We start from the raw sequence: 18,859 nt of genomic DNA on the forward strand, positions 1-18,859 counted from the left end.
ATCGTCTATGTGATCTTGAGCCAATCATTTTGTCCTCTTGCTTTACTTTACTGTAAAATGTAAAGTGAATATTTGCATTCTATCTCTTTGGGGCTCTTATGGCAAAAAACCCAAATATAAGCAAAACATTTTGAAATCCTCAGATGAAAGGTACTAAATTTTTTGAAGATTTCATTTTTATTACTATCCATTGACAAATATAACTTATTAACCTGTATACTAAAACTTGTCTGTACCATTCTGGTTAACAAGCTGTTTCAGGAACAGATCAGGAGAGCATGCTGGTTCCGTTTGGTGACACAGTGACATCTAGTGGAGATTTATGGTGTGCTATGGAGTATCACCCCCTCCACAGTAACCGCAGTTCTAGTGAGGGCAGAGGGAAGCAAAACTACCTTTGGGTCTTTATGCAATGCATCAAGAAAATACACAAACAAATTAAATAACTGGCACACTTCCTGTGCATTTTTCACTTGATCAGTTAAAAATGTTGGCGGATTCTCAAGACATGTAATCAGAAGTAGTGGGAGGATGCAGACGGGGGTGGCAAAAAGTTGTCTGTTCAGCACTGCAGTTGAGGGAGGTCTTGCAGGAAGGATCTCCCACTAATCCAGAATTTAAGGCGACGACCTAATTATGTGGTCACCTGCTCTTTTTTTTTTTTCCTCCTGCAATGAAGGCAAGCAAGACTGGAGGGTGGGATGGAGAAGAGGAGGAAAGGGACAGGAGGGGAGGGGAGGGAAGGAAAACACGCGGGAAGTGAGTTTTCTAGGTTTTTTTCATTACGTCTATGAATTACATTTTGTACCTCTGTGTACCAGAATTTTATTAAATCCAGAGGGAAAATGTCTTTAAGCAATGTATCTGTAAGATTTCTGGCTTATCCCTGAGCATTTATCTAAATATAATGTAATACACTGCATTTACTTTGGAATAAAAATATACAATGTTTCTACTATTACACCTAGCTTTCGTAAACATCTAGCACCATCATTAAAGCATGGCTGTTGCCTTGCCATCCCTTCCAAAGACTACAAAGAAGTGTACGTAGAGTGGCCTTGAGAGGAAGTAAATTTGACCCTCACATTTTTAACAGGTGACTAAATTAAGATAAACAAATACTGATTGGAAGACTGTCACAATCACATCACATCAGCTTCAGTACAAATGTAAATTTTGTCTCCTCACCCCCCACCCTTCTTAGTGAAAGTGCAAAGATCTGAGTCAAGTTGTTCCTACTGGATCTAAACCAGCCTGCTTCCTTGTTTTCTACTGAGCTTCAGCCAGTGGATGACAGTTCTTGACACCACTGCGTAACAGCTTTAGTCCAATGAACAGGGAAGGCCGAAGAGGATGCATTCTGGAAGCTGGAATAAAGAGTTTGTTTTACCCTGCTGTGTGCTTAGCCTCTGGTTCTGGCAGACCCTTCCACCACACCTCTTCTGGAAAAAAAAAAAAAAGTAAAAACATCTTACTGTTGGTCTGGAGGAAAAATAGAATTAAAAGAAACCTCAAGGATGAGGACATGTGTGATTTTTCTCTAGAAAAGAATGTGCATGAGTTTGTTCCCACCACACCCAGAATGATTCTAAATTCTTTTAACTCCTCTCTTTCATTTGTGTCTGAGACTCAGAAGAATCACCTGGAAATGATTAGACCAGACCACCTCTCAAGTGTAAAATCTAGAAGAATATTATGGCAGCTACATTACTTAAATTATAATCGAATACTCATATAAATAGGTATCATCAGTCTGCTAAATTAATAAAAAAAGAAATATACTCACTTATGTCCTTCTTGGCAATTAATAGCAAACTTCAATCTTCAGAGCCCAGAGACAAAAACAAACAAAAAACAACAAAAAAAGATGCGACACAACCTATTAGCACAAGCAAAAACAGTGTTCTAACAGTGAAGCTTCATGCTGTACTCAAACATGTAATTATCCATACAATTTGCAACTGTATTGTTTTACTGCTTAAAAAGTCTTTCCAGATACTTTACACTGCCCAGTGTTTTGCTACTAAACACATTTTCCCCATCACTATGTTTCTGCAGTGTTGTTCACTGCTTTTTCTTTTATTATATAATTGAGAAAATTCAGACCCAGCGACGTAAAAAAAAAAAATAATAATTCTACTTCTAGGATAAGAGAGTACACAGAAAATGAGAGCTTAGTTACTCCATCACAGGCTGGTAGTTATTTGGCCTCAGAGTTCAGAAACTGAAGATCCAGGAGAACTGAAGTTATTACTATTGGAATGTTTTACTCACAAAGAAACGATCGTAATACATCAATGACCTTTAATTACTCTAAATGATAATACAATGAAAATTTAAAAGTTGTGATCTATTAATTTCTTTCAAAACAAAGTGTCAAAATGTGTCAGGTGGCAACTCTTGGTAATTAGCTTATATTTTATTCAATGATAAAGTGTTTTATTCGATGACATTTCATTAGAAATGATGATTTTAAAGATTCCTAGTCTAGAGAGGACCTGACCTCAGAGCTGAGGTTACTGTCCCTGTGTTAAGTAAGCAGACGGCAGTGATTCTGAGAGATGCAACGCGTCACTTGGGTGTGCACATGTCCTCCTGAGGCACTCTTCCAGTTCCGCTGTCCCATGTATGCCCCTACACAGGAGACGGAACTAAGTCTTCCAGGTGTGTTCAGGTTGTAGATGCTAAAGAAGTGACTCTTAAAAGAGATCAGTCCGTGGATGTGTTATATGAAATCAATCTAGAAAAGTGGTCAGAGTACCCTTCACAATACATTTATTGTCGGAAAAGAATTTACATTATAGAATCAGTAAAAATACAGAATGCCCTTTATTTGTGATCTTGGCTTCCCTAGAAATGTAGAAAAAATAGAGACAAGTCTGACTTACAGGATCCAAGGAAAGTTTTTATTGATCTCTCTATCTTTTCAGCATGAAGAGAGCAGGCAAAACAGTATTTTTAACTCCAGCTCAGAGTAAACCTTTTCCCAAAGCTTAAATGAGGTGGATATTTTCTCTACATCATAGCACCCTCTGCTAAATTAACCATCAACATCCTCCAGCCATCAAAACCCCAAACCCAGAGCCGACTGCGGGATGACGGCGCTGATGCTGTAGCTCTGGAGACGTCCTGGGTTGTTCCTGCACTGTGGGCTATTGGCTTCCCAACACCCAGTCGTCCCCTAATGACCACAGAATTACGTAAGTCTTACTTTGCCAATACATGGAGAAAAGACATTCCGAGCTAATTACTAAGAAAGCTCTAACAAGCTGCAAATCAAAAAGAATACAAAATGATTTCTAATTTAAGTAACAAAATACAGGGCTTTAAAGATGCTGTTCTTTGCAATCCTCTAGCCAGGCCTTAAATAAGGAAACGCTGTCCTAGCAAGGTACCCGAGGAGAGGTGTTACCAGGGGAATCATGTGAAACTGGAGAGACATGACCGACATGAGACCTAGAAACCTCTGTTTCTTCCGACTCACTTCAGTCATCCAAAAATCCTCCCCTTGGATGCTAACTACTGTGAGCCTAACGAACAGTTAACTTTAAACCTGGAAACTTTTGTGCCCATGTTTAAATGTGGCTGAATACTTGTTAATCTTACTAGTAACATCCCTATAATGAAAATACAAACAAGTGGCACCATATGCCAAACTTAGTGCTTATCCACTGATTATGTACTTGCCTATGCTTGGAATGTCATTTTATGAAGGCGCTTACATATAGTTAATATGTAAGCTAAAACACTTCCAAATATTCAAACCCAGCAAAAAAAAAAAAAAAAAAAGTACAAAGTTGCCCACTCATCACTGAATTATTCTGGATTGAACAGAAGGCTCAATTTCAGTACTGCCAAATGCTCTTAGCCTCACAAGCAATGAACCATCTGTCTTGAAGCACCAAGTATATCAATTTGGATTTAAAATACTGGTGTGCCTAGCAAAGTATCTTAAGCTATCCATTTTCTGATGCTTGAGACTTACCACAGCCAGCAACAAGGTTATATGCATCAATACTTTGAACTGCTTGTAGTAAAAGAAATTATAAAAATGTCAGAGCATCATAAAGTTATAGCCCCATGAGCAGAAAGTCTTGAAGAAGAGTCAGAAGATTAAGGAAGTTTTCTCAGTGAGTCACTATTGCTATTTCTCTGACAAAATATTTTTAAGTTATAGAACGGCTGCCATTGGCAAGAATGATTCTGGTATTTCACTAAAAACAAGTGCATCTGAACCTACTACTGAAATAGATGCTGCTTCATCATGGGAGCATACTGATGTCATGAGAGAAAGCTGGGCTTCAAAGGAGTTTGGACTTGATTCTGAAAAACAATGGGCAACCACTGAAGTCTAAGAGCAAGGAATGTGCTTACTCTAGAAAATTAATGTCACAGCAGCATGAAGAATGACTAGGAGTCCGGTGGATGGCTGAGAGGATAACTTAAAAGGCTTCTGAAAATAAGGGCCCAAATTAGACCTGGGACTGGAAAGGAGAAAACTGAACCAAAACATGACATCTGTCAGAAATAAGGAAAAAAGGCAGCAAAGATCCACCTGTAAAAGTGTAAGATATTCTAAAGATTATTATGATGATTAATTTAGGTTAAAAAGAGTCACACCCTACTTCAGCTCAGGTAATCAGTGGAGTTGGATTTAAAGGTGCAATCATCACACAGCAAAAGTACTGTTCAGCAAGACTCAATACGGAGAAAAGTTGACAAAGTATCTCTTACTTCCTCTCTAGGCAAAATTGCGTGGTGAGCCAATTAGGTCTGTCACTGACTAGGTTTTCAGAGAAAATAAGCTAAGATATGCTCCACTTCTTATGTATGAGGAAGTCAGGACAGGAGCAGGAAAGGGGAAACGAGAGGGCATGAGCCCTGGTCCATAGCTCACTGCCCCATGGGCTCTCCGGAAATGAAATTTGCCCTTCAAATGCCCTGCTACCAAGAGTAAGGTAGAGAGACAGAAGGCCTTTCCATGGAACCAGGGCGAGAAGTGAGAGGGTGGGAGCTGGCCTCTCTCTGTCCTCCTCTCACCACCATGTCTACGAAGTAGACTTGCTCCATTTCCTAGAATCACCTGAATGGGCAAGAAAGGATTTTTGACAAGCCATCTTCCTGAAAGCTCTCCCTGCTTACCCAGGACATCTCTTTTCCTGACTAGGTTTTGATGAGCTCTTTAGGAAATGTACTTCCTTCCACTTCCAGCAGCATTAGTTATAAACATTTAAATCTGTTGACCTGAATTTTTAAATGTAGTTAAATTTGGTGTCAAGGTAAGATTCTTCAATGACGAGGAAAATCACCTGAAGGAAAGAAAATATTAAGGTGCTTAAGATTCAACTCAGCTATCAGTTGCTAGCCATACTTAAGGAAAAAGAAGGGCCATTCCACACACTAAGGAAATTTTGAGTACTTGTTCACTATATTACTTATTCACTATTACCATGTAACTATAAAATCAAAGGCTCATCTAGACAGACAACTCACTTAACCATTCGTTTATTCTCTCAAAAATAAATGACCATTCTCCCGGGCATGGAGGACTCACACAGACACATGAGCTTTGGTCACCCCATCCTCCCTTTCAGCCAACAACCACTTCCTACTTAATAGAGGAGTGTAAGTCACAGGGAGCTTCCCACTATCACATCTACCTCCAGCCTGGACCCATCCCCTTGCCATCTGCTTGTTCTCCTACTAACTATGGGTGGTATGAGATGTTACGTTCCCAGCAAAGAACAGCCACTTCACTTCTATGCTAGATTCCATCTCCTTCTGCCTATGTAGGAGAGCTCAAGTTTGGTGAAGGCCAATACTGCTTTAAAGGGGATACCCCACTCAAGAGCTCCTCGTCTTATCAGGAACAAAGGTCGATCCAAGGGGAGTGTAGAGCTTTGGAAACACCCCGAGTAAACAGTGCAGACAATCTTCTCTAGGACACTGCTTCTCTGCCCTGCTCACCCATTTATCCATTTATCTTTCTCATCAACATACAGTATAACTCTCCCCATCTTAAAAAAAGAAAACTACCCTCCATTTCTCTATTGCAAAACTGTCAGAAGTCTACAGTTTGTTACCTTCGGCACCTACTCCAACAGAGCTTTTGATCTTGCCACTTTTTAGTCACTGATGACCACTGCTCATCAGGTGAGCAATAAAATGGCCACATCTGCGTCTTAGTTGGATCCTCAGTCCCATCTGAAGCTGCAGATCATTCCCATCTCCAGGAAACCCTTCACTTTCTTTTTGGGTCCCCATGCTCTCCTGGGGGTTTCCTTCTACTTCCTGGGTTCTTCTGCTGAGTCCGTGTGTCCTTGGCTTCTGAAATTGGAGTGCCCAGACTTCTTTCTTCTTTAGCAGCACTCATTTCCTTGATGATCTTATCCAGTCCCACGGCTGTAAACATCACCTATCCACTCGTGAATCCCAAATGTATGTGAACGACCCAGAACTAACTCCCGAATCCCAGATCTGGATATCTGCTGCTCTGATATCTCCCTGTGATGTTTCATAGGCACGTCACACTTAACCTGTTAACATGAAGCTCTTCATCTTTCTCCATTCCTGCTCCACCTCCAGACTCCTCTTAATTAACTACAATTCCAGCCTTCTGGTTTTCTCAGGTGCCAAACTTTGACTTTTCACACCACACAGTTAAGTCTGTCGGCAAAACTTAGTAGCTACCTTCAACCAGAATCTGATCATTTCTTACTAGCTACACTAATGCTACCCAGGTTGATGTCATCAGCATCTCTAAGCCAGCTCTAACCCACCAAGTCTTTTCCCTGACAGTAATCAGAAATTCTACAACATGTCATAATCCCATCACTGTTTGACTACAACACTCCAGTGGCCTCCACCTTATTTAGGTCACCCAAACTCCGTACAAGGCACTATTAACACACTAAACGGCCCCATGTGACTGCCAGCGGTCAGTCTTGACTTTGCCTCTTACTCTTCCAGTTGCTCACTCTACCCCAGCTTCTCCGGGGTCTTGCTGTTTTCTGCAAGCGTTGAGCATGCTCCTGGCTCCTGGGTCTTTTCACTTGCTATTTCTTTTGCCTGGAATTTCCACACTCCTCCTCCCCCCTCATCCTTTACCATCTTCAGCTCTTGGCTGATATTTTTGGTTAAGCTTCTCTGATAACCCTTTTACAACTGGACTACACCCTCCCCTCTCTCCCTCATATTCCCTACTTTAGTTTTTGACATAGCACTTATCATCATATATATATTTTATAATACAAGGGCTTCGCAGGTGGCACTAGTGGTAAAGAACCTGCTTGCTAATGCAGGAGACATGAGAGATGTGGATTCGATCCTTGGGTTGGGAAGATCCCCTGGAGAAGGAAATGGCAACCCACTACAGTATTCTTGCTTAGGGAATCCCATAGATAATCCCTGTCAGGTTGCAGTCCACAGGGCCACTAAGAGTTGGACACGACTGAAGTGACTTAGCACATATTATATACATACAACTCTCCCCCACAAAAAAACCTGTCCGTCACCTTGAACTGGAAAGTAAACGACCTATGATAGGGATTTTCATGTGCCTTGTTCAATGCTAATCCTAAGCACTTAAACCAATGTTGGCCAGAATACACAACTACTAATTTACTGAGTGAAATGAATTTGATCCCTGATTTTTAGGGGCTCATGATCAAGTAAAACGTAACATACAAATAGAATGTGTGTCATTAAAATTACAAAAGAAAAGAGCTGTCCCACATGACTCAAAATGACCTTTACCATTTGGGGGTTGTGTAGCCAGGGAAAGAGTTTAGCAGTGGGCTAACGTGCTCCTAAAAAATAATGTAAGAATCAAGCAAGGGTGCCACTAATACCCCCGCAACCCCTTGCATCCCTCATAATCACTCTTCTTCATCACTACACAGGATGAAATGCTCGTACACCGACTTGGTAGAAGCATGCCTGTCTCAGTCTTAGAGAATCTCTAACATTCCTCACACACTTGCCCCTTGAGTATCAGGACTTCCCTTGGTGATCAACAGTGCTCAGTAACCTGTTTCTTCCTGGGTTCACTCTCCACTCTTGGTGTGAGATGGTCCTGGAGCAGTAAGCAGACAATATACCTGAATTTGCTCAGCCGACTTACGAAATACTCACATGTTACAACGAGAAACTGGAATTACACTTCTGGAATTAAGGGACCTTTTACCCAATCCACACATAGGGCAATAAAGAAAAAAATAGAGCAATAAAGAAAAAAAAATGACTCATTTGATTCTTTATCCTATTCTATTCGTCTTTTCTCACAGAAGATAGAAATGGGAAAGAAAAACAAAATTAAAAGATTTGGATAATATTTCAATGACTAACTTTCAACACTCTAGGACTGCCCCTCTCCATAATACTATATGGGTATACTTGTTCCTTTTCCCTAAATTATTTCTCTTAAAAGAAATTTTTTCAAAAGTTACCACTTTTCATTTTTCTTACTAGATTTCCATAACAGAATACTGCAAGCAGATACATATATACTGTGTCCTTTTCCTTATCAGTAAAAAGGAGCAGGTGAAATATACCAAATAAAATAGTAATGATAATGGGAAATGATGAACATTTTGTAGGGCAGAGAGCATTTTGGCATAATTAAGGACTTTTAAAATTATAAGATTAATTCATTCTCCATTTTAAACAAGTAGATACTAAGTAAGTTATGAAAATAACCCATTGTTACTTCTCACACTTCACGTTAACAGGACTATCCAGTACCTACCAAGTATAAAGCACTGAATCAGCATGACAGGGAATTAAAGACAGGACTGACATGCTTCACATGGTCCCTGAACAACCTTACAGAGATTACACCCATGATATAATATGCATTCACTCAGTAAACATCTATCATGGTACAACAGATACTGGGCTGAGATAGAGAGACAAGGACTACAGATACTATCCTCCAAAAGCTCACTATCCAGAAATACACAAGGTGTTAAACTGAATATAATACCAAAATGCATGCTAGAGCTACTAGGTATTCAGGGTAGTTTGAAAGACAGACAGTGATTATTTTCAAAGCATCAAATAGTATTAGGAATGTTTAATATCATATAGATGAGATAAAACTTCCCAAATTATTATACTAATATTTTCATAGCTAAATCAGCCAAGACATCTGTTTTAATTTCTTGTTCAGCAGAAAATGAATACACGTTAACAAAGATATGTTCTCCTCTGCTAAGAAGAGGGAAAAAATCTATCTGGACAGAAAAAGGATAAACTATTTAAGGATGTATTCATCTCTGCATGTATTACAGTGCCTGAAAGGACCTTCAATAAGCAAATTTAATTTGTAGAATAAACTCGCAGTGGAGGTCAGTTGAGGTGGTATACAGCATAACCCTCAACCCCACCCACCCACCCCATCCAAAGGAAAAGAAAGAAAATGAGAAACAGGCTGACAGACTAAAGTTACACAATAGTAAAACGGAAAGGTTTCATCAAAAGAGCTGAACCTGAGAAAAACTTTAGGGAACTAGATTTGGGGAAAATTTGCTATTAATGTTCTGTGTTAAAAAGACCTGAATAATTAACTGGCTTTAGCCTCATTGGACTTCAGCAAGATAACCTATAGATGTAAACTGAATTTATATTTCTCTAAATGTACTCATCGGTAATATCTAGGTTCATCCTGTCTGACGAGGTTTTAACACCACTTAATCACTGTTGGCAACACAGTTTATAAACCAGTCCCCCAAATTCATTTCATAACCACTTTGAAAGGACTATCATTCCACTGTGTAGAAATATCCCATTACACACTGAAGCAGTACATTTAAATCACAGAATAACTTTACCCCCCAAAAGTTAACAAACTAGTTACCAAAAACTGATGTTTCAAATAACACCTGCCTATTAAAATTATGAATTATTTTCTATTATTTGGGCATTAATTGAAAAACTTGGTAATTTAGACAGGAGGCAATGGGTTTATTCATATATTCTATTTATCTAAAGAAATACTGAAACACAAGAGGATAATTATTGTAGAATCATTATCTCAGCCTCTTCAAATAACTTGCAATAGTTTTATGAAAATAGTGCTTCAAATCACACCATAATTCTATCCAAAGACCATACCATAAATGTCAACTGAAAATGTGTATGGCATTACCTTGACTACAGTGCCGGTGAATAGGTGAAGCTACACACAGGACTGAAACTGGCTTGAATTTTACTACATAATCATCCTTGTATTGTTACAAAAATACACTTGGGCAAGTAGTAGACTGACTCCAAGTACACAACACCTCATGGTTCTTGTTAGAAAGAGTAATGTATACACAGGCCAAGTCAAACCTCTATATTTTATCCCCATGATACCTGAGAATATCCTGATGAAATTTTTTTTAAAAAAAGACAATGTCTAGATAACTAATACATCTTATTATAAATGATAAATTTATCAATACAAATTTTTTCATGTGGCTATGTGATGGAATAGTTAAATAAATTTAAAATATCACCACTTATCTCATTTTTCAAATTAAATAACAGAAACCAGCAATATTAAAAGTATTCTTATGACAAATATCTAAGAAGATAAATAAACGTACCTCATATTCACTGGAATCAATTAATAAAGTGCTACTTTGTAAGGTTCCATTTGAGACTAAAATAGAAGATTAAAATAAGGATTGACCAAAATGCAAAACAGTACTAATAGATTACCTTTCAGAAATTTTCAATTAATCTATGTATACCTGCTTTTACATATAAACATATATATTCAATATTAACTGTAATGCTATGAACAAACACACTTAAGCCTACTGGTGAAGCACAGGGATTGTACTTCCACTCACATCATGCTGGCTGTTTAATCTGCGGCAAGTATTTAACCTGTTCGTCTATCAGTTTTATTCTGCCAACTGAGATCATCAAAGCACCTCTCTCTTATTAAGGCTTTTTGGGGTGATACTGAACGATATAAGGCACCTCAGTAACTAAACGGAGCCTGGTGTGTACTGCATACGGAGGCCCTCTGAGGGCACACAGTGAAGATTAGAACACTCCAGGTCAACAGGGTATATGGTACCATCGCTATTCTTGAATACTACTACATTTGGGCCTGTAACTTGTAAAACTTGCTCTTAATGAGAAAAAAACCTAGGTTTTAAAATATCACATTCACCTCAAGAGCAAAGTTTCACGAGGAAAAAAAAAAATCCCCTATTTGCAGTAAACATGGATGGATATCTATGTAACTGGGAAGTGGATCAGAAATAGAAAAGATTTTTACAAATTCAGAATTTTAAGGAACCCAAGTAATGACTTATTTTTCAGTCCATTTGAAACTGTGGCCTGTTCCCTGCAAAAGAAAGCAGAACATGCGTAACAAAATTTTATAAGATTAGACTGACTGAGTTTGAAGACTAAGAGAGAACAGGGAAATAATCAAATTAACTTGCATTTTACAAAAGAGTTGAAAGTGTCTTAGTTAAGGCCACAATAGTAGTTTGTGGAAGAGCCACAAACATGTTTATGTCACCAATTCTCTCCACTCTGCCCCAGGTGAGTATTTGACAAAGCCTGCAAGTAAGCAGGTTGATGGTAAATAGGCTCATAGCAAATGAAAGAAGTACAAGAACTGCATCCCCCAAATATCCTGATATTCAGTATGATGAACACTTTTCTAGCATCAAGAGAGTTTATTAATCTAGGGTGCAGGGCGTACAATGGTGGAAGTGGGTAAAAACTACTTTGTACCCTCACCTACATAGAAATCCTCAGAGTTTACATAAAGATCCCCATTTTCAACACACTGACATGACTCAGGTTCATTATTAGTTACTGCTTTTAATATTCAAGGCTCAGAGATTTTCACAGGCCTAAGCCTGTTTGGTGTACTTTTGTAACAAGGAGAGATTTGGAGAGTAGGGGTGTTAGGTGAAAGTCATAAAAGTGTGATTTTATTTTACCCTGGATTAAGACTTCTACTGACAAGTATTCTAACAGGAGTCCATCATTCTTTGTGAGGGTATGTACAACTCGAAATGCTTTGCTTTATTATCTTGGAGCAATGTACTTCTATGCTAAGAGTTTCACTCTACACATTTTAAGATGGTACTCTATTTCCAACTTTTGGACTAGACAAGACATATCCCCATATTCTACAAACCTGCAGCATGACCAGGGAATTATCTTAATAACTATCCCAGCCAGAGGAAAACATTTATACTCTGCTGACCAATCTAAATATTGAAAAGTAAATTAACTCCTGTAAGAAGTGTAGTATTTAATAATTATAACTAGAAAGAAGAAATCCACATCATCTGTAAACCCTTAAAATTCTCTATTTTTTCAACTGAGAATTAATGCTATATCTGCACACTAATCTGGAGTTCTATTCTACCTTCAGGATAGACAAAAGTTTGCGTTCAACCAGCTATCTATCTCTGCTGGAAAAGTGCCATAATAAGTATGATAATACACACCAAAAAACACCATGAAAACTCAGGAACAGGATAAGAAGTTAAAAAAAAAAAATGCATGAAAGACACAGAGGAATACCAGATTAAAGTTATTTGACAATACTGCCCAATGGTGGACAGAAGTCACCATTTTGGATATAAAATCTTGTAAGCCAGGACTTTGTTATTTTGATGTCACATCATCAAAGTAGAGTTTTATGTGTTTTTGAGACCAATGGTTAAAAATGCAGTTCTGTATATTTAAGTTCATGTATTCTCTCATTAGGACTTAGAGGAAAAAAACTCTACACATTTATAAGATTTCAAATGTTTTCCATTTAATAAATGATTTATTTGTACTAGTCCTTTGTTGTCAATCTTCATATTCACATTTTTATTTCAACAACAATCATCTCAGACACACCTTCTAACAAAACTGACTTAAAATATTACGACAGGAAACTATGCCTTCAGGAGCATGTTTATTGTGTTTGAGATGATACATCAGGTGCTCTCTGAGCTACAAAGGGTAAAAGGAAATCCTCTCGTTACAAACTGACAAAGGTAAAAGGTAAAACATTTTTCACAACAGCATGAACCACATACTCAGAAATAGATCTGGGTTTAATACAAATGACATAATTCCTAATCATCTACGGCTACTTTTATAACTTCATACAGATAATGAATTAGGCTAAAATGCACTATAATATTTGGTAGACTTCAGGACCAGTATCCTTAGTACATCACAAAATACATTTTGATATCCCAAAGAAGCAAGACTTGCAAGTAGGCGTTTTAAACAGAACTAATCTACAGCTACAAAGTTCTACTCTTGATAGCATTTACCTTTTTGGGGAGTCTCCCAGTCTCCAAAGGATAAAAGCAGAGAGTAGAATCAGTATAACATATACACAGAAGTCCGTATTGTAAAGGCTATAAAGATTTGCAGCACAGTGGGAAGATGCCTTCTGCTCCTTCACACTGCATACAAATTATGTGAATTATGTTGCGTATCGCTTGGTCCACTGTCTGGCTATCCTGTCATGTTCTGCTCTGTTGGTCAAATACTGAGTGGCTATGCTTCCAACCAGAGGATCCGCTGGAAAAGTGGAAAGAACATTAGAAGATATTATACAGTGTCTTAACTGTTCAGTTCTAGCAGTCTGGAACTGAAATGTTGATTTTTCAGCAGCATCTTGATACATAATGGCTAATTTCTCAAAAAGAAAAATGCTTAAAGTAACATAATCATCTTTATATTTTAATATTCAAATTAGAAAAGCCTCTTTAAAAAGAAATAATAAAGCTTTTAAAATGTGTGATTTTTTAAGATGTGTATATCTTTAATATATAAAAACTATTTTTCACCCTTAGCATTTTACTGAAAAGTGTGCCAGTATTTGTCTTACTTCAAAATTAATTTTTCCAAATGCAGATCCTATGATGCAAGGCTTTTCAGAATGAAATATTTCTTTTATTCTGTACAATAATATGATTTAAATCATCATCCTTACCTCCATTTGAAAACTTACTTGCCACTTTGTTTTAAATAATATTCTGAGCGGGAAACTGAATCTGAGATGTAAATTTTATTTTGAGCTTCTTTTTCAAGAAGGTCCACTATGTACATGTGGTACAAAATTTGAAGCACATCAAACAGCCAGTAAAGTGTAAAAAAGCTCTCTTCCTTTCTGCCTCCAATTATTCAGAAGTTTCTCTTCCTGGCAAACGATTTATATCGTTTATAGCATCTCTACCCAGAGACATTATATATATTTATAAGAATTTAGAATATTATTTTTTTGCCTATTTTTCAGTGCCGTGCTTTTTTAGCTTAATGTATCTTCGAGAGTTTTCGCCATTAATTCACACAGAGCCATCCCTTTAAGCTACATCCTCTATTAATGGACATGTGGGTTTTTTACAATCTTTTGCTTTAATAAATAACGCCACAATGAATATCCTTCTACACATCCCTATACTATCTATCTATGGTACATGTACAACTGCTGGGTCTAAGATAACAGTAATAGCCTTTGGTGGTTGATTAAATATTTAGGAAAAAATAAGTCAATTTCTTTACAAAATGACTACTTAGTAAGATATCACATGCGAAATTCCACCCCTAAACATTACTTTTTCAAGTCAGATACCCACATGAAAGATTGTATGTGGCAGTTAACCATTTCTTAAAAGTTACACACTAATGACTTTATCCCCGAGTTTTAATAATCCTAATCTAACTCTCTCATCAGTTATCATTTTAATATCTACTATGACCACGTCTAATCAAACTAACCATAATCCAAACAGAAGGGAGAACAAGAAGCCCTTCCCTGCGGAGCGGCTGGCGGCACTCAGGCACATGACAGCACAGAGGCGCAGAGGCGGCGGCGCGCTGTCAGAAACATTACTCTCTTCAGGAGGGTCCGGACAACTCCGCGATTCAGAGGACAGGGGTCACCAACGACCAGGAGAAAATGATCACAGGGCAGCATGCCATTAACAAACCAGAGGAAGTTACTGTGAGATTTCTGGTCTATTCTAACCAAAATGGCATTGATAAGCTTCTCAAAAACTGTTTCTTGCTGATCTTTCTACCAATAGCATTTACTTCTCAAATTCACCTTAAGCCTTAAGCTAACTGAGAAAAATGCACCAATTTTCGGAGCCTCACTGAATGTGTTAATAAAAATCTACTTACCAGGGTTGCAGTCTGTCAAAAGAGAACAGATTGACAGCAAAACCTTTGAAATAGTCAAAGCAGGACTCCAGTTGTCTTTAAGGATGTCCAGGCAGATGACTCCCTGACTATTGATGTTGCAGTGATAGATTCTGGTGCGGAAAGTAACCTAAGGGCAGCGATTAAAAACAGATAAGCTTTATTACCAACCGAAACTCTCACTAGCAAAAATGAAGTGGAACATATTACAGATCATAGCAAACAGCATATAACTAAGAGCTAATCAAACACTAGTTTTAGTAACAGCAAAATTAAATAATTTTATTTAATTCAGTTGCAGGAAATTTTGTTTTTATCCAGTACAGCAGGAACTACATTGCTTTTAAAACAAAGTGAGGTGCAGAATTGTTTAAATAAATGATACAGGAATTCAATATATGTATGTGTGGGCATGTACACATATACCCCTGCTTAAAAATAGGAAATGAGGGAGAATAGAAACGTTTTGGTGCCAAAGATGAGAGAAAGTAGTGAAGAATTTTTTAAACATGAAACTAAAGTTACATTAGTTAGTAAACAAAGGCCATCAACTCAACATGTGTCAAAAAATACTGCAGAAAGTTGGTGAAATCACCAGTGTTTCTATTTCTCAGACTTTAATTACCCCCAAATGGCTCACTGTCTTGTTAGAATAAGACAGTCAAACAAAACAAGTAAGGTCATAAACTACTAAATAAAGGAAACCATTATATCCTTGAAATATGTGGGAAAAAAGAATAAATCATAGAAACAAGTACTGGCAAATTTCAAAACACTCACATACACAAATTCAGTGGTTAATTTTTAATTTGGAACTGCAAAATAGAAAAGATAGTTCCCAAACCCTTGGAACTGGTAAGGTTCTGTGATCTCCGAAGTGGAGTCTGGGAAGAAAATGGTTAACGCCCTCAAATGTGTACTTCTGATGAGGATGCATAGTTAAAAACAAGAAAGCAACCACTGGTGTAGTGGGGAAAGAGGAGGAAGAGACTACAGTAGTACCCATTTTACCCACACTTTTACCCTCCACGGTTCCAGTTTTAGACCCCTCAGGTCAACTGGGATCCAAAGATGCAAAAGTTCAGAAACAAACAATTTGTAAGTTTTAAACCGCACTGTTCTGAGTAGCATGATGAAATCTTGTCCGGTCCCGCCCTGCCTGGGTGTCCAGGGTAACCCTGCCCGGTCACAGGCTACTAAGTGGCATCCCGGTTGTTAGCTCAGCTGCTGCAGTACTGCAGGGCTTGCGTTCCAGTCCCCCTCACTTTATTTCACAACTGCCCCAGAGCCCAAGAGCAGTGGTGCTGGCGATTCAGATCTGGAAAGGGAAGCCATCAAGTTCTTGTGTTGAGTGACAAGATGAAAGTTTTCAATGTAATAAGGGCAGGAAAACAAATTCTACTCTGAGGTTGCTAAGATCTATGCTAAGAATGATACTTCTATCCATGAAGTTGCAAAAAAAAAAAAAAAAAAAGGAGGGGAGGCGCAGGGGGAACTTGTGCTAGTTTTGCTGTGGTAGCTCAAGTCGCAAAAGCTACAGCCACAAGTGCTTAGTTACAATGGAAAAGGCATTCAATCTGTACCAGATATTCTGAGAGGGACCACAATCTTGTAACATTTATTATAGTATATTGCTATAATTTTATTATTAGTTATTGTTAATTTCTTACTGTGCCTAATTTATAAATTAAATTTTATCATAGGTATTTATGCATAGGAAAAAACAGCATTATATAGAGTCTGGTATTATCTGGGATTTCAGGCACACACTGAGGGCTTTGGAATTCTGCTTCTGAGGATAAGAAGAAACTACTTATATAATTCTAGAACTGTTCTAACACAGTACATGCTAGTTACACAGAACTCCTAAAATGTGGCTGGTAAGAAATAAGATGGGCTAAAAGTATAAAATACACACTAGATTTCAAAGGGAGAAGGCAATGGCAACCCACTCCAGTACACTTTGCCTGGAAAATCCCATGGACGGAGGAGCCTGGTGGGTTGCAGTCCATGGGGTCACTAAGAGTCAGACACGACTGAGCGACTTCCCTTTCACTTTTCACCTTCATGCACTGGAGGACACGGCAACCCACTCCAGTGTTCTCGCTTGGAGAATCCCAGGAACAGGGGAGCCTGGTGGGCTGCCGTCTACGGGGTCGTGCAGAGTCAGACTCGACTGAAGCAACTTAGCAGCAGCAGCAGATCTCAAAGACTCAATACCAAACAAAGAATGTAATATAGGGCATTCATGATAATTCTACTGATTTCATATTGAAATGACAGTATTTTTGGACATGCTGGATTAAGTAAAAATATTATTAAAATTATTTCACTGTTTCTACCAAATATTACAGGTGTAGCTTGCATTATATTTCTATTGGCTCTGCTCTAGAATATGGGAATAATGTATGTTCGTATCACTGATAGCTGACTACTCAAGAGAGAGCTTATAAAACATGATTAATATTTTGAATACTTTCAGCTTTTAAACCAATGAACAGAAAAGAATTAAATTTCTATTATTCTTCCAGAAGTTCAACACCTTATCTGAACTTCAAAAATAAGCAGAACTGTAGAGAAGCAATTACACCTAAACCAAGCCAACAGCAGAAGTTTTATTCTTTTTCTCCTGTCCGACTATAGATCTGAAGAACGCTTCAAAACACTATACAAGACATCTTAGGGAAGAGGAAGGAATCAACGTTAAAGGGTTAGAAAATAAAAATATTGAGACTTTAGCAAAAAAATTAACATGCTAAGTTAATAAACACTGTATTAACCAAAACAATGATGACAAATCATATATACGTAACTCTGATAGTGAATTTCTAATTTCATTAAAAGATGCTAAGAAAAATGTGTTTTCCTTTAACAAATTTTCCCTCATGTATAAAAACAATCTCATAAAAACTAAATCTTTTTCTGCTAATTTTTCTACCATGTTAAAACCAATTTCCAATATGAAAAATGAGGCAAGTAGAAATAAGCATTACTACAGATACAGTCATGAGCTATTTTGCTAAGGTTTTGCTTTCCTGTATCATACGGGAAACTTAAGAACTTAAGGCAAACTAAATAGTTAATGATATGCTGGAATTTAACGTGTCATTCTGAGTATGAAAACAATCTTCAGTTTTATTAACATGAGGGTTTTGTCCTTTCTTTGACTGATCTAGCAAGAGATACTCGACATACTGGAGAACGTTAAATAAAACAATCAGTTAAAAATCTTAGATGTTGATGGGACCACTTAGTAAAGCACTCAGAAAGTGAGAGCTATAGTTGTGAGCAAATACCTGTAGGTGATAAGGAACCCTGGTATCTGCAATGTGAGGTAAATACCACTAGGTGGAACTGTTGTTACCTTATTCAATGAGGGAATTTAAAAAAAAATTATTTCTACACACACACATAACACGCAGGCATGTGAACATAGGCTCTAAATCGCTATACATATTTTAAATAATGGAGGGAATGAACGTAAGGAACTACACTGAAAAGAAAAACATTTCATGAAAGCTGGCTTAACATTTCTCTACAACATCCTGTAAGTCTAACTAGAGCATAATCAGACTCAATATTGATGGTAAAAACTGCTGGCTTGACCATCTTTATAGGGAGAAGTCAGAGGAAGAAGCCAGTCAAGTAACTGCTGTGTTTAAGACTTTAAAAAATAACTCAGTCATTA

At 37.7% G+C, this 18,859-nt stretch overlaps 1 protein-coding gene across 5 annotated transcripts in view; it reads right to left on the bottom strand.

Annotated features, from left to right (window-relative positions):
• Nucleotides 1–12,909: 12,909 nt before the first annotated feature.
• The window catches only part of UBE2E3 (ubiquitin conjugating enzyme E2 E3), a 91,877-nt gene continuing 85,927 nt past the window's right edge, over nucleotides 12,910–18,859 (bottom strand). For all 5 annotated transcript variants that reach the window (XM_043894119.1, XM_043894115.1, XM_043894117.1 and 2 more), the window contains exons 5-6: nucleotides 15,154–15,301; nucleotides 12,910–13,548 (exon numbers count right to left, since the gene is read on the bottom strand). In XM_043894119.1, coding sequence (XP_043750054.1) covers nucleotides 13,451–13,548; nucleotides 15,154–15,301 — 246 coding nt within the window. In that variant the 3' untranslated portion in view covers nucleotides 12,910–13,450. The remainder of the gene's footprint in view (nucleotides 13,549–15,153; nucleotides 15,302–18,859) is intronic.

The sequence above is a fragment of the Cervus elaphus genome, chromosome 33 (genome assembly GCF_910594005.1).
Source record: "Cervus elaphus chromosome 33, mCerEla1.1, whole genome shotgun sequence".
Taxonomy (NCBI): Eukaryota; Metazoa; Chordata; class Mammalia; order Artiodactyla; family Cervidae; genus Cervus; species Cervus elaphus.